At 40.8% G+C, this 24,774-nt stretch overlaps 1 protein-coding gene across 1 annotated transcript in view; it reads left to right on the forward strand.

Moving 5' to 3' along the window:
• The window catches only part of SMYD3 (SET and MYND domain containing 3), a gene marked incomplete at its 5' end in the record, with an annotated part of 379,357 nt that extends 355,030 nt beyond the window's left edge, over positions 1-24,327 (forward strand). Inside the window, 2 exons of the mRNA XM_084203616.1 lie at positions 18,005-18,113; positions 23,667-24,327. Coding sequence (XP_084059742.1) covers positions 18,005-18,113; positions 23,667-23,768 — 211 coding nt within the window. The 3' untranslated portion in view covers positions 23,769-24,327. The remainder of the gene's footprint in view (positions 1-18,004; positions 18,114-23,666) is intronic.
• Between the last annotated feature and the right edge of the window lie 447 nt (positions 24,328-24,774).

Here is a 24,774-nt window from a genome sequence, read left to right on the forward strand (position 1 = left end):
CTAGAAGGCTTTGAACATATTTATGCAAGATGTCACTCAGAATTACTTATTTCCAGTGAATATTCCTTATCTATGCATTATCAATTTGGATAAACCTATTTTAAAAGGTGCTTTCTCCATAGTTAGCATGTGCTATTTTCCTGGGTTTCCTACTGCTCCTCATCAAAACAGGATGTTTAAAGTGCTGCATAGTATAATATTGAATGAGGAATATAGAGAAAAAAAAATTCAACATCGCTTCCTCTGAAAGGATCCTTTCAAGATCTTTAATCTGAAATGTGCTGCTCAAAATACCTGGTTCTGCCTCATTTAGACTTTCAGCATAATATTAATGCCTGATGTGACAGCCAAGTGAGAGCATTTTGATATTTCAGTTTTGACAGTACTGTATCTTTAGAGGCCAAACCTTTTATTGTGAGATGTATCTTTCCAGCAAAGCAGCAGTAAGGATTTCTCATGTGAGAAGCATGGGTTCTTCTGATCATTTGTATCACTATTTAATTAATTATTTTTAAATGGAAATAGTAATAATAATAATAATAATAATAATAATAATAATAATAATAATAATAATAATAATCCACATTGCTATGCCTGATGCACATTTACCAAAGATAAAATGTCCTCATTCCCAGAGGTATATTTACATTTGTAATGTTCATCTGTAGCTAATCCATGTGTCCTGTCATCAAATGTGTTGCCACGGTAAAGAGCACAGAGCTTTGCACATACATTTTTGTTCCATCCTCTTTCTAGGAGCATTGGTAGACAAAAAAATTTCTCCCTATCACACACTTCTTATTCTTGCTATTTCCTCAGTGCTATGTACTAAATATAGCAATATATTCAATTAAATAATTCAACCACACTTTGATATTGAGGAAGCTCTGCTGTGCTGGAGGTCAGCATGAACAAAAGCCATTGAGACCCAAATGAAGACATTTGGTCTGGTTTGCCCATCTCCCCATAGCACTAAACAGAAATTCTTTTTGAATGTAAGTTGATTTTCAGTTATGAGAAGATTTAAGAATTACAGAGATTTTGCCAATATAATGTAAAATTTTCTGCTGTTCAGAGGACACTGTATGTATGTGGGATGTGGTATAAAACCCAGCCTAGACTGCACTGTTGGCAGCTTAATATTTTTATTAGCTCTATACCCGTTTAATGAAATTCTTCAAAATGCTGAAATGTTTTTATTCATAAGGGTTTTTCTTATGTATGCAATATGCTTTGCTATTCCTGAATGATTACAACATCTCTGGAGAAGGAAATGAGGTAAATATTGCAAAATACAAAATATTTTTCAAATGCTAGAGCACTGACCTTATAAAACGAAGATGCAACCTTGAGTCAGATAGCCAAGAGCTTTTTAGCACTTTAATGTAGCAGAATTCTACCAAAGGGGCAGATTTTTGCATTACTTTGCTATTGATGTGAATGCTGCAGCTGCGTTTGCGTATCCATATTCATTATTGCTAGTGTTCCTCCTGGATTATGACTGATCCAAAAGAATCTGAATCTTCATTTTGCGGGTTTTTCTATTTTTATTTTTTTTTTCTTTGATGGAAATAGACAGGAAGAATACTCAAGGCATCCATTATTTTTTTCCACAATTTGCTGGAAATGGCAGAAGGTATTAAAAAATGAAGGCAAGCATATCTCATGGTATTCAACTGATTGATAATTAAAGTACCATTACATTTTTCATGGTAGATTGTGTTTGTTTTTCAAAGAAATTAGAAACTGTGGCCCTTTGAGAATTCTGCTTTTAGTCTCTAGACATTTATTGCTACAGCATGTACTAAAAGTGATCACTGATGAAGTTTGCACATCCAGCTTATTTATATGAGGAGGTTTATAGTGTAAGTGGCTTTTCTCTTTGGAAGTGTGTTGCTCCTGTAGAAATGCACCGTGCTGAAGCTTTCCATATTTATCAAAGATTAGTAAATGAAAAGTAGAATCAATCGTTCTGTATCCTCATTTCAATTTGAAGAATCAAAGTGTGACACAATTTGTGCCACAGTTAGGAGTCTGAGGCAACATGACAGAAAACTGAGCTCATAAAGTGATCTTGAATTATTAATGCTGAGGAATATTCAGCAGGGGGAGTTGGATAGTCTGAATTTCCTTCTCAAGGAGTCCTTGACTGTGCACTGCATATGCTGGGAAACTGGGAAGATAAAGCTTCCTGTCCTGGCATCTAAAGTTAGATTTCTGTGAGCTGTCAGCATGAATACACTGTTGGGATAAATCCTACACTTGCTGTCATGTTAGAGTTTTCTGAAGTCATGTTCAACTATAGTTATTGGTCTGATTATTTGTTAACGCTTTAAAATCAACTGCAGGAAGCTCTGGAAAGGCTTTGGACACATGATTAAAGGGTGGGAAGAGGTAAAAATTCTGCGTTCTTCAGGTAATGCAGAATATGTTGTCTCTCAAGGGAGTTTTAAATGAGGCAATAGTGATATTTTGGCAATTTGACATGAAGAGAAAAATCAGGAGATCCAGAGATAAATGCCCAGAAATTAAGTTGGAAAAAAAAAAAAAAGTTTTCCCAATTCTGGTATTGTTGATAGATCAGATAGGATCTACAAGGAGAAATTCCGACAGAATGCAAAGCCTGAATTCCATATGCTTTCAGAGCAAATTTCACACAGGAAGTATCTGACTTTTCTCCAGAAATTATGAAGACGATAATTCCAGTAGTTTTTCCTCTATGTAATAATATAGCATGGATTTAAGTAGTTGAATACTTCTCAAAACGTTTCATGTCTCAAATAAAAATGCTAAAATTCTGAAGGTAAGTAGAGATTCCAGATTTCAGGATTCTACCTTCCTTAGAAATGATCAATATTGCAGAAATGTAAAGGAATGGAGAAACATGTCATTACTAAGAATCCATGAATCTTAAATAATTGCTCATCAGGGATTAATACCAAGTCCACATATAATGAAATTTAATCATGCATCTTAAGTCTTTTATTCAAGTGAACAAAACAAGCAATTGAAGGCTTGTGGATCTTGTGAGCTTAGTGCAGTATTTGTTGTTCCCTGCATTTCCTGACATAGAAATGAATTTTATGGACTACAGTTAAAAGCTCTTCCTTTAGAAGATCAAGACAGAGAAACAATCTTTTTCTTCAGAGAGTACCATCCATCTTCCTCTTAAGGGCAGCTTAAATGAGAAAATTTAGTACTGTGGCCACTGTTTCTTGCACTTGCTTTGTGCTCGTAACCACTTTGTTTTGCTGTGAGAAAGGGAAGAGACAAATACAATTGAGGTAACAATGTCTGCAAATTTAGATTTTGATTTGCTAACAACCTCCTTAATGTTCAGATTTCAGCTGTCTTGACAGGTATATTCATAGGGGATGAAATTCCCATGCAGACAGCCCCAGGCTTATGCACCATATAAATCCCCTCTAAGCCTTTAAAATGTGCTTTAAGTGGGCCTAATTGATGTACAGGACCTGTACTGGCCCTTGTACACATGGGAGAATTGCCTCCAGTTTTTAGGCTTGAAATAATTAACTGCTGTACTCTTCTTTTATTCTTTTTGATCAGATTTCATTTTCCTAGTAAACTGCTTTCATGTTGCCTTTTGTTTAAAAACAAGCACAGTGGCATATTTGAGATCGCGATATATATGTATATTAGATGTAACCACAAATTAAATGTATATTGGAAAGGTCAGTAAAGCTCAATAAAAATTCAAATCAGTTATTTGAATCTGATAAGGCACTGTGTGATCTGTGCAGTATGCACATGGGGATTCTGCAGAAAATCCACTAAACACGATTACGGGAAAGTACACATTTTGTAAAGGACAGAATTCGTCACGTCCCTTAACAATTCTTGAGGCATAGGTGGAGATTAGAATTACTATAGCAACTGATTATGTGTTTGCTGGTGGGTTAGTAGTTGCTAGTACATTAAGCACAATATGCCGTGTCTAACTAATACTTCATAATTTACAGTTATCGTACCATCAATTTTGGATCAAAATGTAGCACAACCAGTTTATTAACCTAATAATGCAAAATATAGTCTTGTGTCTAGTTTGACTCTTGCCCTATTTTGTCTAGCATTTTATAGAAATTTTTTTTTTCCTTTCCAGATTAGCCAGTTTCCTAGCTACCTCCTGTTTGTTTGGAACAAGTCATATAAAAACCATCAAATTTTTTTCTAAAGAGAGGACAATCACATGATATTCATCATAGGATTTTATCTTTACATATGTTTTGGGCCAGTGATCACAAGAGTGAAAGGCTTTTGGTTTTGAGGCATACCATTTTTGTTTGACCAAAGCTTGTGCTTCAAGGGTAAATAACCCAAATAGATTTTAGAGTGCTTTAATTAATCTTTTCAAATACATGTGTTTTTCTCAATTTACTGCAGTCTGGCCCAGTTTGCTTTGGAAATGAATCAACCTAAATATGAAATAACTCTGTGTTAGTTTTCAGTGACAGAATCTACAACACGGCTGAAGCGATTATTAAGTGATTAATTTTAAATTCACACTGTTAATGAATTCAAATTAACCTTGAAAGTCTATAGGTAGACAAGCTGTCTCTGGTATTATGCAGAAGAATTATGTCTACCAAGAATTGCAGTTACTTCCAGACTCCTCCTGAAAATCCCTCTGCTTGCCCTCATAATGTAAGTGCTGAAAATTTGAAGTTGTAATTTGAGAACGGTTTCATATTGCAGTTACAATTTCTAATCAAGTGTGATAGTCTCACGTACACTGGCAAGTATAAACCTGAGCTTTGGCCAAGCACTCTTTCTCCAAAGTCTGTAGAAATTGTCTTTAACCTATTTAAGTTGTTGAATCTCTGTCTGTAAGGTAGAGAGGAATAGAAGAGGTGAGTGTATGTGCTCTGGCATGGAGACAAAACAAGGCATTCCTGTACTCTCCAACCCAGTAATCTCTCAATTTATGGCTTCTCTGTGGAGGGGAAGATAGCCTTGCTCAGTGATTGTTTTCTCATGTAAGTATTTCTCCACATGAAATTGGCTTGAACTATTATGTCTTGAGTGTTGTATAATATTGTATGATATATTGTATGAAATTACTTGATCTGCATTCAATCATGTAGGAATCAAAAAAAAAATTGTGGCATGGGTATATTTAATCTGTCTGGGTTCATCTTTTAGGCAATCTGCATATCTGCACACATTCATTTTAAATCTACTTATGTCATGATGGAAATACTTTTGCTACACAGTAGTATTCATGCTGTCAGTGTACTTCCATGCAGAGCAAAATTTCCCTCTTGGCTCATCTCTGTTCATAAACAAATGTCACAAAGAAGTTAATACTCTGCAGTTTTATAGAAACTACTGTATCATGCCTCAAACCAGCACTGGCAAAAGATACATATTTTGCAAAACTCATTATTAGCATTATTTGTACTTTATAGTAACTTATAAAAACTTGGAAGAACTTTTTATATGAACGTACAACTCTCATCATCTGTCCCTCATAAGGGACAATGTAAATAACTAAATATGAAGGACTCTGATAAGATATATATTTTTTTCCTCAAAAAAGTCTGCTGAAAGTCAGTAAGAAATTAGTAGAGCCCTTTCAAAGATGTGTCTTTCATGAGAAAGGGGAAGAAGTGGACCAAGAACATTACTTGATGCACCAGCATGAGCAGAGAAAGAAAGAAAATAGAGATCAGAGGGGTAGCATGAAATCCTTGTTATTACCAAAGCTTGCAGTGCCGTGATGTGCATTTGCAGGGTAATTCCAGGAAAGATGTCCATTTTTCTGGGAGAGAAGCTGTCACCTAGCAGAGCCTTTTTCTGTACTCTATTAAGATACATCCGGTCCAGCACGAAATACAAACTCGAAGGGATACAAAAATCCTCAGAACAAATGCCACGAAAGCCAAGAGATATCTAAGCCATATTTCAGACAAATCACAAATTGACAATCAAATTGTGGTACTTTGCAAAATCAGAAGGAGCCATGACATTTTATTTTTGCTTGAGGCAAGTAAATGCCATTTTAGAATTTGATGCCTGCCTCATCCTATGGATTCGCATTTAATAGCAAAAACCCAGTATGTGGTTTTTCCTGTGCCTCACAAAAGGGTATTGACAGATTTCTTCTCATGCCTGGCTCCTGTACAAATTTAGAAAGATGCCCTTTAGGCTGCAGAGATTAATGGACATATCACAGATCAATGGGTGGTTTCCTGAGGCTTTATGCACAGTACACCATTGCATGTCTTAACATGTAATTTGCAGTGCATAAAGGGAGTTTACTTTGAAACAGCTGTTAGTGGTCCAGCAGTTCCTTCAAAGATGGATATTGTGCACCCAAATGAGCAGTTGGCCCACACAGGGCTTAGCACTTTGGTTATAGGTAGGTAGAGAGGACCCTGGAGTGAAAGAATATTAAAATTGTGAATAAAAATATAATAAGGGTTGGTTAGAGGGGAAAAAAGGCAGCTTGTTAGGATAGAGAATACTGAAAGAAGAAAATATAAGGGTTAGGATAGAGAAAACTATGAAAGATACAAAAACTAGAAGAGGAAAACAGAGAAGAAAAATATCTGGGAAGGAGAAGAAAAAGGAATTTCTTCTTACTGTTTGAAATAATGGGTTGTGAGACAGACTGGAATTCTGCCTCAAACCCAGCTGGTATATGTAATGGGAAACCAAAAGTAAATATTATGCCAGAGAGCTTTAGCCAACAAAGGGGTATTACCTGGGACATGGGATGAAATAGGGGTCCAACACCCCCAGATTGATTACCCTGACAGCTCTGCTGCACTTGCACAGCAGCTTGCTGGAGCTCTCCCCCATGTGCTGGCTGGTGTTTGAGCTAGAGCTGTGAACCTGGTCTCATTGCACAGAGGTCCACTACTGGGAGCTGCGAGCCAAGTGTTACAGAGTCTTTCTTTCGCTCAGTGGGAACCAAATAACATTTGAGAGAAAAAAAATAGTACTTGACAGAGTGCACATATGGGTTTTTTTGCTCAGTTCCCTTCCTCCATCCCCACTCAACCATAAATCACATGTGGTAATTGCCTCCATACAATCAGCTGAGAGAGAATGTGGTTGCTCACTGTTTTGTAATTTTAGACTCCTACAAGCCATTTACTCGTGTGCTTTAGGCATGACAGTGCAGTTGTAGCTCCTCTTTTGTGCCTGTACTGCCCTCAGTGAGTGGGATGCAGGGCAAACATTTGCCAGTTTATTTCAGATGATTCTTGCCCAAAGTGTGCTCCACCACGATCAAGTCTCTGTCAAGTAACTCCCAAGGATTTCCTCTGAGGCTTCCAGAGAGGGTTTTTTGGTTGGTTGGGGCTTTTTGTTTTGTTTGTTCGTTTCCTTGGGGTTTGGTTTGTTTTGGTTTTGTGCTTCTGGTGGGCTCAAGGCCACAAGCTTCAGTGACATGTTCAGCCACTGCACTTGTGGTCTGGCCCAGAGAGGTGGCCACCCTTCCATGGCTCTCCTTACAAAGGGCTGGAGTTTTCATGACTGGAGAAAACATCCTTGCAACAGATCCATTATGCATTTTTATGTAGCTGGCACTAAGTAGAAGAAAAAACAGCTAATTCTTTAGGAACAGGGTTCCTGTGTATTGTGCCCTTTATTTTCAGTCTGCAAAGACTTTGTTTCTGTTTTTATACAAGAGATGTATTCAGTAGGTCCCTGAATGCATTGCACTTCAGCTTAAATGAATTGTTCATCCCTTATCTTGCCTATAGAAATATACCCTCATCATGTCAAGATGTGGACTTTTAACGACCTAATCTAGAAATTCAATCCAAAACCTCATACTGAGGAAATTTGATGGAAACTGCTTGTTGCAGAGTTTCTTTCATACCCTCATATGTGTCTAAACAAGCCCTGAGTGGCTGGGCCACATAACTATAGCTAGGTACAATTCTGAAAATCCTTACAATCTTTTGGAACAATAACATATAATTACAAAATGGTGGTTTGAGATCTTCCCTTTAAAAGCTTTTACCTCGTGCCTGTACTGCCCAGGTACAAACATACCCATTAATCAAGGTGTACCACAACCCTGTCTTTCCTTGAAAAATGCTTGCTCAGTGAACATGCTACTTTCAATTACAGAGTTCGAGCATGCCTTGGTCATTTGAAGTATTGCACACTGTTTTCCATGCTGGGAAGAGGCACTGTGGTGTGTTACCTGAAAAAAATCTCTCCTTTATATTCTGCTAGCATTTCAGGCAGCACTTTGGAGCCTGGGAGAGATTATTGCTCATGATTGCTATTCATAAAGTTCATAGCTGGTCTCCTTTTTTTTTTTCTGTAAAGAATGCTATTTTCCCCCTCCCATTTCTTCCAGATTGTTTTATTTCCTAGGAAGCTCTGGAGCAATTTACATGCCTTTTGGGTCATGCAAGAAATTTTGTAGCCAGCTGAGCAACTGGATGGGAGTTACGTGTTCTCCAGCTCGGACAGATGGTCTTGTTTGGCTGTCACATTTTAACTCTGCAGCCTACCAAGGATTTGCCATTCTTTTCAGAGCTATTGCTAATATTTTGAACTCCTACAGAATCTTCCTACAGAACTCTCAAAGCTCTTCACAAACATGACAGTATTTAGCCTTCATATTAGCCTACTGAATAAAGAGATTAGTGTTGTCATTTTACAGATGGAAAAGCTGAGACATGAGGAGGACATGAGGAGACATTTAGTTGTCTAAATGAGATATCTGACATCAGGTAATAGAGTTCTTGTTCAGACATGCTGGTAGCAAGTTATGCATGAGAATGTCATTTTGCAAACGCTAATTCAGTTGCTGTTGTTGCTATTATTTTTTACAACAAGAGTTGTATCCAACACTATGGACAAACTGAAATGGGAGCTGGTAAAGCACGGGCCTGACAAATTTTGAAAGGTGACAACATGGTGGGAGAAAGGAAAAGAAAAAAAAAAAAGATAGGTGAGCCTGTAAAGCATGAGTGGTCAAAAATGAGCATGTAATCACTTCTGTACTACAGCAGACTTCTGGGGTGATCTGAGATACTGGTGAGTACAGAGAGGACATTTTGCACTGAATATGTCAGTGCAACTGGTTCTGTCCTTCCTTCTGCAGCTTGGGAACACCCATACACACTCCTCTGACTTCTCCAAGCTTTGCTGATACCAGCAGTATTTAGATGTGGGTGGCTCAGATACTGGGGGACTCATGTCATAGCAGAGGAAATCAATTAGGGGAAGGTCATACAGGACCTCATTTGCATAGAGATCCATCAGTGCTTTACATTTTCCTGTCACTCTCTGTGGATGAAGAGAGACCATGAAAACCTGTAGGTCTCTGATTAAGACCAAAGTCTAAACTTGCATTTCTTGTACCTGCAATCTTGTATTCTCAGCGGCATGAGATAGGGAAAGTGAGCCATTTTTCATACCATCAACAGCTGGTCAGAGGTTCATTGCTGGAGGAGAAGTTGATGCCAAGATCTTTCTCACAAATTACAGTGTCTCTAGTGTACATTTCCCTTCAGTTTCTTGTTTCTCTTCCCATGCATGTTCTCTTTAATTAGCTTTCCATTTGTTCCTTTGCTGCATTTCTTACCCTTCTTGTGTTTTCTGGCATTCTCCCAATGAAATCTGTATGGCTTTTAAAATCATTTTATAAATCCTTTGAACTAAAAGATCTGTTGATCTTAATCTCTTACTCTCCTGGTTATGCAAGGGTGGAGACAGTGTGTTCCTATCTGCAGTGACAGTCCACACTGCCATCTTTATCTGTAGAGGTGGTGAATTTAGGACAAAAAAAAAAAAAAATCCCTAACAGCTACAAGATGTTTTGAAGCTCAGCCAGGACAAAGAGACAATATATAAAAAATCTTTTCCTATTTCCATTCCAGATTGGGCACCCTTTCTTTCCTTAACATCTCATAATATCAGAAGAGGAAAGAACATTGAAGCGGACAGTTCAAACTGAGAGAGTTAGCTTTTTAAGTGGAGGAGTTAGATGAAGAGCCAAGATTAAAATTGCAGTTTATCCCATTTCTTCATTTTATTGGAGTTATCATTCAAATCTTGGCAGAGACAACATCTGGAACAATATTCATTTTAATGTGACATAAATTATCATCATAAGGAATATGGCAGAATGATCAGCAGCCAGAGAGAAATAATTTCTGAGATGGATAGCTAACATTTCTGGAGAATTCAGTCAATTAAGAAGTATGATTGCTTATTTGATCACACCAGTTAAATTACTGAAACAAATAGTAATGGAACAATATGAGATGCAAATGTGAGGAAAAATATTTTGAAGCATTATTTCACAGATCTAAATCCTGAATAGTTTCCAGAGGCAGTTGTTCTACAGAAATAACAGGACATTTCTTGAGTGACAACAGAATAGATAAAAGAAACAGAAAAATAAGTTGTCAGTCTGGCACAAAAGTTTCTTAACTATGAGTACTGTCTCTACATTTTGTTTACAAAATACAGCAAGCCTGTTAAGCCTCTAAAATTATGTTTACCCTCATTTGGATTGTTAGAGCCAGACAAGTAGGCAAGACAGCACAAACACAAGACCCAGACTCTGCATGAACCAAAAGCCATCCTAGAGCTGCAATGAAATCTAGGTTTGACTTTCCCAGAGGTTTTATCTTGTAACATTGGACAAACTTATTTCACTTGCCTGTACTCCATATCTTATCTGTGCAGAACAAAGATTGTCATGCCATGCACTTTGCTGCTCAGTAGGATGAGGCTCATTCATGAGTTGTGGGCATTGGTGAAGATCTCAGTACTTGGGGGATAACCAAGAGTTTTGCCAATACAAAACAATCCAAGGAGAGAGAGAGAGCACATTTAAATTAGGCTGCAAAAATATACAGCCAGGATATATTGATAAGAGTATGGAGTCTTCAAAATGTGCTCTGAACACAGGTGTTAGGTCTGCACATCTGTACTGATATGACCCCAGCTGGCTCAGAAAATGTGGCCATTTTCTGGTGTTATTTGGTTAGACCAGAAGAAGTCTCTTCGGGATAATTAGTAGTTTTGCACAGTAATCACAGAAAGCAATTTCTCCTGCTTTAGTTTGTAAGAGACCTCCCAGCATAAAATCTGTTCTAATAATGTTCTCCCGTTGCTGGCAAAGCATTTTTGTAATGCTTTAAGGGTGTGCACTAGTGGTTTCCTCCAGGAAAACCTCCCTGCTAGTGCCGGGGAGCTGATCCCAAAATCCAAGTGAGAGAGGTCAAATCCAGGAAAAAATAGCAAAGTCTGATGGCAGAATTAAACTGTTCACTGATGCTTTCATCGTCTCCATGAGACACCGTGACGGGGAGATAAAATGGACAATAAACATTCCCGGGCAGCTGGAGTATATCTGGTCTGCCACAGGTAAAGGATTTAGTCTTCTACTCAAAAAACAGCATGGCTGCAGAAGGGATAATGGGAGTTGTGAAGTACTGAACTGATTTAAACTTACCTGCTCATCCAGGATAGACAGGAAGTTGTTAAGAAAAAAAAGAGAGGGGGAAAGAGAAAGGAAAAACAGAAAGAATAACAGGTTAACATTATTATTATTCCAATTTAAAATTTTAATATTAGCATCAAAACCAGGCCAATATTTTTGAAGGCTTTCACAGGGACCCCTAAACATTTTACACCCATTCATACAGATATATTGGTCTTAAAAATTTCAAAGTTCCAACCAGACTGTTTTGAATACTCAGCATTCAAAACAGACACCTAGTCCAGTATCAGTGACACATTCCCATTTTCTCCAAAAATAACGCCACAGCCTTGTTTGTTCCAGGCAAAACCCTTGCACAGGGCTTGTGCTCATTCAAAAATAAAAAATTGGCCAAATTATATATAAAGCTGCTGAAGAGTACTTTCTATAAATAGAACATTTCTTCTTAAGCACTACTTTAGCCTCAAATTGCTGGGTCTGGAACAGGAATTGCTAAGTGAAATTCCGTGCAGATCAGACTGAACAGCACCTTTGACTTGAAGATATGTAAACTCCTAAATGAGTATAGTTAGTTTACCTGTCTTGTGCTCCTGATGCATGGGATTTCTTTGACTATTTCATACTTTTTAGTAGAAATAAAAATTTGTCCCTGCATTTTTCCTAAAAATATTTATTATAGTTCTAGTGTGTAGAACCCATTCAGCATCCCAGCCAAAGAGCAGAAATAATATGTGAATTAGTTGACCAGTTTCACATCGCTGACTAAAGAAAAAAACAAGTAACTGGACAACATAAAACCAATTCCTAGGCTTCAGTTCAGTGAACAGCTTTAATGAATGTACTCAAATAATGGGGAGTTCAGAAATCAAGAACAAGTCAGAGAAAGGAGAGAAGGTTGAACTTACTGGGTGCTGTATTTGTGGTGTACATTTCTGTTGTGAGGCTGATACTCTCCTCTTTATATTTTTCTTACCACCATTGCTGAAGCCCTGGAGCCTCTTTATCCCTTCTGTGTTGTTGGAGCTCCTGAAGCTGCTTTATGTCTTTTATGCTGTCATATTTACTTGCACTGAAAGGTTCTGAAAACCAGTTTACAGTTATGTATAGCCTCACCTCTTACATGTCATTTTAGTAAAGAGACTAATAGCATTTCCATTTCAAACCTTTATTTCAGGTTTTATAAATCCTCCTGCTTCTAATTACATCAGGCTGAAGACAGCAGTATAAATGTTAGCCCCACAGAGTGATCTGCAAGGAATGGTAGACATCTATTTTAAAATATGAGTCATCAGAAAAGGCAGTGATTTTGCATAGTCTCTTTTTTATAAGGTTAGGCTTTAATTCACAAGGGAGCACAAAAGCTCTGACTGCTTACCTTGTAATTGGAGATCAGTTGAGTGGAATTAATGGAACTACATTATTAAGAAATAGAAGGAATTGGCTAAATTTTGTCAGGGGTTGTGGTTTTTACACTGCTCCTTACATGAAACACAAGAGATTCAGAGCTAATACACAGAATGAAGAAAAAAAAAACTTTTCTTTATAAAGTATACGAGTAGTGACTTCTCTGGGGATTAATCAAGGCAAACCTTGAGGCTGAATTACCAAGAGGAGCAGTGGATTTCCTTAGAAACAGCTACTGTTTTGCATCATATAGGCCATTACTTTGCTGAGTGAAAATTGGTATCCTTGTATTTTGGGAATGAAATGCAGAAACTGCTGCTTGGAACAGTGAAGCACTGGTGCAAGCTACCTGAATGCTGGAAAATAGCTTTCATTTGTGGTTCTGAATAGTTAGTTAGGTGGTGCCTTCTTTATGAAGTCTCCCAGGCACACCCCAGGATAAGGCTTGAGCCAGGGATTATCTGAGAGCGTGTGAGCCCTGCAATTCCCCCAGAAGGATGGATGGCTGCCTGCAGAACAGGCACTGGGAGCTGCCCAGCGTGCTCACTGCTGCCTTTGCTGGGCTGAGGTGGGCAGGCAGCCTGCAGGTCAGGTGTTGTGGCCAGGTGAGCAGAGAGCTGGGCAGGTGCGATCCTGCCTGGGTGCGCGGGGTGCCGCGGTTGTTGGGCTGTCTGTCCCCTGGTGGATGCCAGTGACAGCAGGGGTACCACGGGGTCTGTGCTGGGAATTGTCCTGTTGAACACCACTTCCAATGACCTGGAGGAGGGAACAGAGGGCACTTCTGTGGGCTCTGCAGACAGCACCATACTGGGGGGAGCAGCTGACAGGCAGGAGGGCAGGCTGGAGGGACAGGCCAGCATGGATGCTGTTGGGCATGGATGGGGACAAAGCTGTGCTGCCTCACAAAAGCAGAGATGTGATAGAAAATGTACAGCTCTTCCTCAGCCTCCTCCAGCTGTCTTGTTTGCAGCGCAGCTTTACTTGTTGTATTTTGTTTAATCTCTCTTTGCAAGTGATCTACTGGGCATTGGCCAGTGTCAAGGGCAAGAAAGCATTACTCCACAGAACTATGCTTCCTTCAGCTTTCAGTGTGTTACTGTTTCCCTTCTTGTCCCTCAGGCCCTCATAAATCTCATAAAATCCTTTTCAGATTGAAATCCTACTCTTCCCAAGCTGGAACATGTTTTACAGCATGTATTTCTCTACAGTTATCTTGGTCTCTTGTTGACAGTCTTTAGGTATCGGTTCCTTGGCTGGTAAATATCTTCCTTATTGTTAAATGTATCCGCTTGCTTTTGTTCAGAGCAATGCATGGGGATAATAGATTGGCCCACAAGTGCCTGAAATGGCTTAGTTCTCTCTGTCACGCCAGTGTTTCATAATACTGAATCCTGGGAATGTCTTGAAGAGGCCAACAGCATCTTCCCCACTTGCATATCTCCCAAAAGAGCTGCAAGCTGCCCAAATTTCTCTAGTAAACTCACTCAATGGATGTCCTTCCATAAGCAGTGTTCCAGTAGTTCAACAGATTTATTCCAGAATATGAAAATAAACAGTTGTTTCAAATGTCAGTTTTAAGACTTCCAAAATGGAACGATATACATGTGTAAGATGAGAGCATAAATCAGCTCAGTAAAACAGCTTTGTAAATATTTATGAGCACAGGGCTCCTCATTTCACACATTTTACTTCTTCTCCATCCTCATCCTAAGTTTTCACTTGCTTTAGTTTATGGCTGGTAGTTTGGGCTGAGCCCCTGACATTGCTAAATTGCTGCCTGTTTTCCCTGGCATTGCACATACCACAGTCCCAGACCTTTACTGACTGCAGGAGAATGCATGACCATAGACAGAAACACCTTTCCCTGAATTCTGATGGACCCAGATTGTGCTGTGGGAAGTTCAGCAGGCACCACACCATGGGCTAAAGCACAGCCTGGAGTTTCCTGCTTGAGCTGGTTATTCAGAAGGGTGAGGAAAGGAAGATTAAAAAGATGGTTGATAGGAGGAAAGAGGAAGGTGTGGGACGACAGAGATGTGAAGCAGCTATGAGAGAACAGTGGCAAAGAACCAGAGCTGTCAGGACACAGCAGAAACAGTCTAATGGGGCCTACAGAGATGGGTTATCATCTCATGCAAAAATCTCTGTCTCCCTGGCACCTTCTCCTGTGGCCATGATCCTTCCCCAGACATCCTGGCCTTCTGGTGGCACAGAGGAGTGGAAATGACATTTTCACTCCTTCCTTTGCAGCAGTCACAGAGGAGAGCAGAAGGATGCAATCATACAGACGTTTTCTTTTCAATTTTTATGAAGGTGTGCATGTGCTCATTATTTCCATTTGTGTCCATGTTAGTGCTGGAATTTCTATTACTCTTCATTAATTCACACCGAAATCTCTGCATTTTCTCCCTATTTCACTAGTATCAGATAGCACCACGTCGCTATAATAACCAGAAACAAATTCTAAAAATAAACCTGCTGATAATTTCCTAGTGTTTGTTTAACCAGACCCTTGAAGTTCCTGAGCGGTCAGTGGACTGAGATAAGTGCTATCATTTTTCTTCTCTCTTGTCTGCTGGCTTTTCAGCCTTTTTGAACTGCAACCCACAAGGGGGCTGAGCAGGAGGTGCTTGTGGCAATTCAGGATGGATTATTCTCATTGAGGAATTGGCTTCTGCTGTTTCATGAGAGGCTTTGGCAGATCAAAAGCCGCTGCTGCTGAGATCCTGCCAGGCATGCTTTCCATGTATTTCTGTATGTCTTCACTGAAACTGCGTGGGATCAGTGGAATAGGGGAATTTGGGTATGAAAACATTTTTCATTATGTTTACACATCCTAATTAGAGATTTATAAGGACAGCAAGACATGCTGCCATTTAAACAATTACTTGTATTTAATTGTGTTTGCATTTTTATTAGAGAAATATAACAGAGAAAGATAACATTAATTTACATGCAGACTTATCAGAAGATTTCTGTACATTGTACAAATTTACATCATTTAATGTCTTAGCATGCATTTAATCATATTCATGCAAGTTTAAGTGTCTTCCTGACTGCGGTGGTATCATTCATTAATAGCTACCCAGAACTCTCATGATCATAGTTTTGGCATAAACCCAAAAAATATTTTCTTCAAAAAGTATATTTTGGAAAGCTTATTGGCAATTCTTCCTGAAGTTGTGACTCATTTTGTATTTTTAGACACTGCTCAAGCACAACTGCTGGTGTACTTGAGGAAAAAAAATGCTCTTTGATCAAGTAGGATGTTTGTCTCTGGTGAGCTGTGCTTAAGGCTTTTATTCTTTCATTTGCATAGTCTGTAGTCACTGGCATTCCCCAGGGATCAATACTGGGCCCATTCTTATCCAACTTGTTTATCAGTGGCATAGGATGCCCCTCAGCCAGTTTGCTGATGACACTGAACTGGGGGAGTGTCATGGATCACCTGAAGGCTCTGCTGCCATTCAGTGGGACCTTGCTGGGCTGGAGAATTGGGCAGAGAGCAGCATAACAGGGCACAGGGGCACGGCAGGGTCCTGCACGTGGGGAGGAATAACCCCAAGTGCCAGCACAGACTGGGGACTGACCTACGGGAGAGAGCTCTGTGCAGAAGGACCTGGCAGTCCTGGGGGATGACAAATTGCCCAGGAGCCAGCAATGCCCTTATGGCCAGGGGGGCCTGTGGTGTCCTGGGGAGCACAGGGAAGAGTGTGGCCAGCAGGCTGAGGGAGAGGATTCAGCCCTGGTGAGGGCACCTCTGGAACACTGCGTCCAGTCCTGGGCTCCTCAGCACAGGAAAGAGAAGGATACATTGGAGAGAGTCCAATGGATGCCACAAAGAGGATGAGGAGTCTGGAGCCTCTCTTATAAGGAGAGACTGCAGGAGCTGGGCTGCTCAGTCTGGAGAAGATTCAGAGGGGATCTCATTAATGCATTTAAACCTCTCAAAGGAGGGTGCCAAGAGGATGGTGCCAGACTCTTTTCTGTGGTGCCCAGTGACAGGATGAGGAGCTATAAACTAAAACATGAGGAAGAACTTCTTTCCATTGAAGCTGGCAGAGCCCTGGAACAGGCCACCCAGGGAAGTCATGGATTCTCCAACTGGAGTCATTCAAAACCCACCTGGATGAGTTCCTTTGTTACCTGCTCTAGGCGACCCCGCTTGATGGGGGGGTTGGACTGGATGATCTCCAGAGGTCCCTCCCAACCCTCACTATCCCATGATTCTGGTATAGTTAGTCAAAAAATATAAAAGGTCTTTTGTAAGTAACTTCCAAGGGTGTCCATTAACTTCATGTTTCCTGGAGGCCAGTTCCAGGCAAGTTGTATCCATGGCTTTCTGCAGCCCCCAAGTTGCTTTTCCAAAATATAATGATCTGCACATCCAGAACATGAGGCTGGGGTACAATCCACATGTGATGAGCCGAGGGTCAGTGGAATTACAAATGTGGAGCAGCCACCATGAACATTTCAAGAGCACCTTGAGAGCAATTATTGATGATACCACTCTTCATCTACTTCCTAGAAAAAAAAGAGCGCATCATTCTGATTTCTTTCAATAGAACCTCTGTTTCTTTGGAATTAATTAAGAACAGGAATGTATCCTCATACTAGCAGACACCTTGTGTAGATGAACAAGCCAAGTCTGAGGTGTTTCCTTGAATGTGCACAACCAGTTCTTTTCATGCAGCAGGGAGCAGCATACAAACCCTCAGAAGCAGTGGTCATGATGTTACATACCTGCTTTCACTGCAGTCACACTCCTTCATCTTGGACAATCTAGGACTGGGCTCCCTGATGAAGCTTCCTCTTCAAATTATGCCTCTCCAGAGACCTGAGATTGTCAAGGACCTCTGTTTGCAACACTAACTACAGTAAATGCTATTGTATTATCCAACAGTAGCAAATTAAATAATCCCACTCCCGTCACTTTCTAACAGGATAATGTTAAAGGCATTCCTCTGGGATGGAGAGTAATAATTTGCTAATTCCCCTCAGTATTTCATGCTTCTCAGTATTGCAGCTAATTTTCTCTGAGTACCTTATTAACATTCAGAATGACTTTGCAGTCCCACCCTAATAGCTCTCTGCAGAGGCAGTGACTGTGAAGGTGAGAGCTGACAGTGACACATTTTCCTCCTTTTTCCTCTACAGACTGTATTATCCTGGTTTCCATCCACTCAGGGCTGTCCAGCTGATGCGAGTGGGCAAACTGCAGTACAGTCAAGGCATGGTTCCTCAAGCACTGGAAACCTTGAAACAGGTCAGTATGGTGAAATATTTCTTCTCTATCCCCCTCCCTTGCTTCCCCAAAACTGCTGTGTGATTCCCTCTCTTGCCTTTGGATGCTCCTCACCACTTCTTCCCCCAGTGGTGTTTTCCCAGACTGCAGCTGGGTGTGGTGGTGGGTCACTGTTGCTCAGCACAGCATTTCAGGCACTGACATCCTCCAGCATCAGTCACAGCTAATTTCAGTCTGATAGCTCAGAGGTGCCTGGATGAAAAATTACTGTTAGTTCTGAAGAGATAAATTATCTCAGTGCTTCATATGTTCCTTATCCCCATAGCAAAGGGATTCTGAGAGCACTGGAAGTACAGGAACAGGAGGAGAGCTGCAGTTTCTACCCTCCTTATTCCCTATCATGTTCTGTGATTTTAGGCTGGAAAACTTTGTCTTTAACATGTGTATCTTCATGTGAGCCACACTGAAATCAACAGGCACGTCCCTTGATCTCTCGAATTTCTTATCGTTCATCATCTTTGATCTGGTTTTGCAGCTGTGCTTTGTTAGTTACATTTCAGCTTTAAGCCATCCCTCTTGCACCTGAGCTGACTTTTATGTTCATTTCCTTGTACCTCAGGCTCTTATTTGTCCTGCTGTTATATTGCTGTTAGTATCATCCTAAGTACATTAAATAATCCCTTTCCATGTGCAACATGTCCTCGGGATGTAGAATCTTGCCTCCCATCTCAAGCCCTCAGTCACTGCTGGGATGCTTTGCTCCCCCTGGAAGATGTGCTGCCTCTAGTTCCCTTCAAACAGGTCTCATTCTCCTGTGTTGTTGATTGTCCTGTGATCAGCTTGCCCTGCAGACACTTACCTGCTCCATGTGGTTCCCCATCCTGGCTCTCGGCTCCCTCCAGTCCCTGGCACAGCTCCTCCTTGCCTTTCCTGGGTGCTGCCAAAAGCCTCCTGGCCCAGCTGCTTCCCTGTGTCTGCTGGGCAGGAGCAGGCCCAGCTCTGGCACCAGTGTTGAAGAGAAGTGAAGAATTTGGCTCTACACTCCCTGCAGTTCATGTCCATGCTATATGAAGTGCTTTGTGGCAGCTGCTCAGGATACCAGGGGATGGGTGTGAGGGAGGGGTGCTTTTCCACACCTGCCCAGGTCCCCTGTAAAGATAACATCAGTCATGACTCTCTTAGTGTTACTATTTTGTACTTACTTTCTCTTCAACCCCCACATCTCTTTGGTTTTAACATCTGATTAATGATGCACGTTGAATAATTTTCATATGTTGAAGTAATAAATTAGTATTTAATATAATGCCGCTCTTGCTAAGTCTTGGTATACTTAAATCTTCACTTGATATATTTTGATATATTTCACTTGAATTATAGCCAATTCTGGTCATTATAAAGCAGGCAGAAGTATATTTTTATGTATTGTTCAGAAGTATGTCATGTATCTGTCATGTGCCAGGTAATCCCTCTGCTCTTTCCCCCAAAATATTTATAATTTCCAAACATTCAGACTTCCCTTTTAGCAGTGGAATGAGACTCCAGTCAGAGGAGCTTCTGTTTTCATTGACACTGCTACAATTATATCAACAGGCACTGCTCTAATTGCATTTCTAATGTGATACTGGATTAGGTTAAACTGGAGCAAGTTCCCCTAGAGACAAATGGATGCTGGACATTGCAATGGGGATTTATGTGTTTTTGGTGAAGAAGCTGCCCACTGCAAGCCAGACTGCTACGCTGTGATTCCTTGGAAACTGAGCAATGCCTGACACAGAAACCTTTTCTAGGCTGTGACCTCCTCTTTCTCTGCAAAGGGACATTGAGGTGCTGCTTGCCCTTCTGTGTCATTCTTCAGTGAGCCTCTAAGAGAGGCTCCAAGCCATCGCTGCTCCACAAGGACACAGGAAGTGCTTTGCAACTGAGGTGCAGAATCCTGTTGTGGCTTTGCCTATTCCCTATCCAGCCTCCCCTTTTTCACCCAAGTGTGAGAGGAGGAGAGACTGAACTCCTGGGAGCACAGCTGAGAGGAGGAAGAACTTCTTGTCATCCTGTTTCTCCATGTAACTTCTTCAGACGAGCTCTGCAACTGATTCACTTCCTTGCTTTCTACACTGGAACAAATTAGAGGAAGATATAATTCCCAGTTTGTTGTGACTAAAGGATGTGATTCCTAATATCAGTCAGATAATGTCCTAGAGTTATATGAGAACACAATTTGCCCCTTTGTGATTAGATGTGTCAGCAGAGCATGCCACATGCTCAGAGCAGAAACTCGATTACCCTCTCTGCTTCATTACTCTTCTTAATGCACTCTGACACTGAATAGCAGCACCCTGTTGGAACCCTCGTCAGGCTAATTTCACTCTGGCATTAGGAAGAAGGATATGGAAGGTGCAGAGGAATTGGGATCTGAGTGGAATTCACCTCACATATAAATCCTGTTTAATCAGGCACAGCCTCAGTGCTGCTGGGGATACAGCAGATACACGGTCTGGTAAAATCAGGGCTTGGCTCTGCAGCCCAGCCCTCACTGCTGCTCTCTGTGCCAGAAGAAAATGAATCACTACCCTAACCACCTTGCTCTTAGGGCCCTATGGGTTTAGCTCTCTGCCCTGCAACCCCAAAGAAGGCTTAAATAATGTGGAGGGCTTTAAGTTGCCCATTAGAAAGAAATCACCCCCTAAACTTATATTAGGCCCTGCAGAATCGTATTTGCTAGATTTTGAAATAGAAGTTTTACAGAGAGGCAATACTCCTCTGGAATGAAAACTGAAGGTAGTATTTTACAACTGACATATTCTTTTTAATGCATATACATATATATGAAAGATCTAATAGAGGACAGATTGAGTTATAGATTTGGAAGGCTTTTGTCAGCAAAACACAGGAACTGGAGCCCAATCTGAAAAGCAATTTGAAGTGCCTGACCTGGCATGGTCATGGAAGTACTTTTGTCCCCCATGAGCTGATGGGTACAGCTGTCTTGTCTCATGAACATCTGCAACAGGTACTGTACGACTTCCCTTCTTATAGAATTCCCTGTTGTGGAGGCAAAAAGTACAGGAACTGGAGTAAGATCCTTCCCAGGTCTCACAGGAACACTGGAGAAATCCCTTCTCTAGGTGTTTGCTTCACTGAGTTGTTTACCAGCTGTCATTGATAGTATTCCTGTGCCTGCTTTACCCACCTGTACCCTTCAGTCAAGAGAGATGGAAAAGCACAGATACTCCCTCTGAAATACCAGCCTACACTTCCTGCCACTCTGGCACATGGCCATTCGCTTCCTGCTTTCCCTGAGCCATCCTGCACCTGCCCACAGTTCCCCACAGCCATGGCCACGGGCATCCTCTTCCATCCCCCACAAATCAGGCACAAACACCTGCCCTGCTCCTCCTTTGCATTCCTGGAGCAGCAGCCCTGCCTCTGCCTCGATGGGGTTATATTCTCCAGGGTGTAGCTGTGACGCTGTGCCCTGTGTTGCCATTGTAGCTTTTCCTAATTAGATTGCTCCTTTAGCTGGGAGGGAGAGCACAGGGACCACACAGATCTGCTCAGCCTCAGCTCTGCTGGGGAGTGTGGGATTGAGAGCAGGGCAGTGGGCAGAGAGCCCACCCACATGTTCCTGCTTCTGTCCAGTGAAACAATTCCTGCCACTGGAGCTGAAATTATCCCCAGTTTTGCACTGACCTGAATTTAGGGATTACACAAGTCCTTGCTGTTCTAACTTTGATGCAGCTGGTCCTGACTCGTACAGCAGTGTGTGAGATGGTACATTGCATAAAAATTATTTCCTCCAAGGACACAAAAGGATAAAGACTGAGTGCTTTTGTCTGCCGTACTTATGAAAGAAAAGAAGTGGAAAGAAAAGGTTGGAGGTGGGAGAAAGGCAGCAATGGTAGCATTAACTCAATATTAGGTTTGATATTTAGGATTATTGGTTTTTAATGGAGGTACATCTATACACACATCTCTGGCTGGGCATCTCAGGGTGTCAGGGTCCAAGTCCATCACTATGTGCCTGACCTCTATCCTGTAGTGGGGCTGAAGATCCAGGTCAGCTGCCCCAGGACTGTCACTCAGACGTATCCAGATACACAGCTCTCAGCATACATCATTCACAATAAATCCATCAGCTTTCTGGGACAGGGCATGCAAGCACTGTGCACCATGTCAGGTCCAGGGCCAATTCACCCAGCCACTTTGCTCTAGGGTGATCCCATCCTCTTCTAGTTAGTCTGTGTGCAGCTGCATGTTACAAAAATTTAGTATTGCTGATTTTGTTTCACATTTCTTTGCTGTTTCTAAAAGCAATGAAAGTTTTTCCATCATTCTTTTTAACTGTGGAAATTTTATCATTTAGTAGTAGGGCACTGTGATGGCTTAAAACATATTTTAGAGCTCTGTGCTCACTATGATTTGTTTTGACTCATATTTCAACTTGTTTTTTCAATCTTGTGCTGCCTCCCTCTTTTAAGAATTAACAAATTTGATGCAAAAATAAACTGTGCTGGAATTTCCATATGCCTGCCAGTCCTCATAATTTGGAAGTAGGCTTTCATTCATTCACAAAAATATATATTTACTTTTGTCTATCCAATTTAAATGAGGCCTCTTCTTCAACATTTCTTCCCCAAGAAGAAATGCTGCACTTCAAAGCAAATTTAGCTGAATTTTGTCAGCTACTGGACAAGGAACCCTTTGAAACATAGGCTGCATTTCATTTTTTTTTTAATCCTTCAGTTTAGGATGATGAAAAATCCCTGATCTTTTCTCCTGCCAGCACACTACTACCTCCCTTGTTCTATCTGCAGAAGTGCTGAATCAGCTTCCATCTAGGACTTCCCTCCTTGCAGGAGGAATTAGATGGAAGGAAGAAGCAGAAATGCCATATGAAAAGTGATGATCCAAACAGGAGCTGGGCAAAGAGCATTGCAGACATATGTGTGGCAGGAAATCAGCAACACTACAGGCAACATCAGCAAGCATAAATTAGCCCAGCAGTAGAAGATGACAAACATACAGAGAAAATTGTCCCTGGCAAGAGCAGCAAAGACCCAATCCCCTGCATGCTTTTTGACAGTGAAACTATTCATGTGCTCATTTGTTTGGTGTATGTATAGTTGCTCCTGATAGAGGTAAGGGGCTTTATTCCATGGGTTAAGCATGAATCCATTTCTAGTTTTACAGTACTTTCAGGCTCCTAACATCATGAACATCGCAGTCATCTTTTAAATAATGTATCAAAACCTTGGGTGTTTTAGTTGACCAATCTTGAAACGGCCTTTATGTCTCAGTGGAAAATTATTTCTCTCTGCCATTCCATACACCCAGTTGTGCAAGACATTTGTGGGCTTTAACCCCTAGGAATAACGTGTCAATGCCTCCTACTTTGTCAGGGACAAATCCCCGTGCACTTTGGGATGCTTCATCCCTATTTCAGCCATGCCATGCACTCAAGCCCCCAGGTGCCAGCCCTTTGAGGACCAGTTCTTGCATCCCACCCTGCCCCAGGGTCCAGCCCCTTTGCATGGTCTGCACAATGCCTAACATGTCCCTTTCTGCTCTTTCCTAAAGGCCTATAATATTATGAAGGTGACCCACGGGACAGATCACAGCCTGATGAAAACCTTGATGGAGATAAAGGAAGAGTGTGAGGCCATGATGAGAATACAGTGAAGATAATCTCTAGTCTGGAAAACCAAGTATTCAAGGACAAAGAAGATGTTTTTATTTAATTGTGAAGCTTCTCAATGGTTTTAGTGTCTTTTCTTTAGGTCCTATTTGCTTTACAAAAATGTTTAGTATCAGTTTTGCTGTATGGTCTGAATTGAGTTGGTGTTTGGCAGAATTCCTGTAATTTTCAGAGGATTTTTTTTTGTCATCTATCATCAGTCTTATTGACAATAACTAACAATACCTAATTATTTGATTGTAAGTATTGGGAAATGCATACAGAGTCTTCATCCGTTACAAAGTGATCTAATTCCATTGATATCAGCAGTCAATTTTTTATATCAGTTTATGCTGGCAATTAGGAATCTCTTGTCAGACACATTATAAATTAAGAGAATATGCTTTTTTCACTTTACCTTGCCCTTTGGTATGGTTTTCAAAAGCCTATCCAGTGCTCTTTGACATCAAATAAGTTTCCCAATGTTTTATATGGCATTTTTTCCCTCCCAATAGATCTGCAGGGCTTTGTCTGTCTTCTTCTTCCATTTCCATACCTTATAATACTGAATACTAAAATCGATTAAATAAAAAAATTTATCATAGGAGGAAGTTGCTTACTCTGCTTTTTCCCCATTTTGCCATCTTCAAGAGTTTCTCACTTCATAACAGTTTTAGAAACAGATGTTTGGACCTGTGAGCTCAGTGCTATGGCTTCTAGACCTTCCTGAGTCTGTGGGGTTTGAACGTCCCATCCCCAATTAGAGAAGCCCAGAGACCTAGAGATGAACATTGTCATCCCTTGGGAAGACAAGGATGTCTTGGAAAGCACAGGCACGCTATTTCCCCGTGCTCATCAGCGAGAGACTTGTTCTTGCCAGAGCTGTTTACTTCCATTTTTAACACAGAAACAAATATTAACAAAAGCCAATATTTATGAGGGACATTGAAACTTAAATAATTCAAGGCCTTTGAAAGTATTGCTTCAGGTGTGTCACTCCTCTAACAATTT

The sequence above is a fragment of the Fringilla coelebs genome (assembly GCF_963513975.1).
Source record: "Fringilla coelebs genome assembly, chromosome: 3".
NCBI classification, from domain to species: Eukaryota; Metazoa; Chordata; class Aves; order Passeriformes; family Fringillidae; genus Fringilla; species Fringilla coelebs.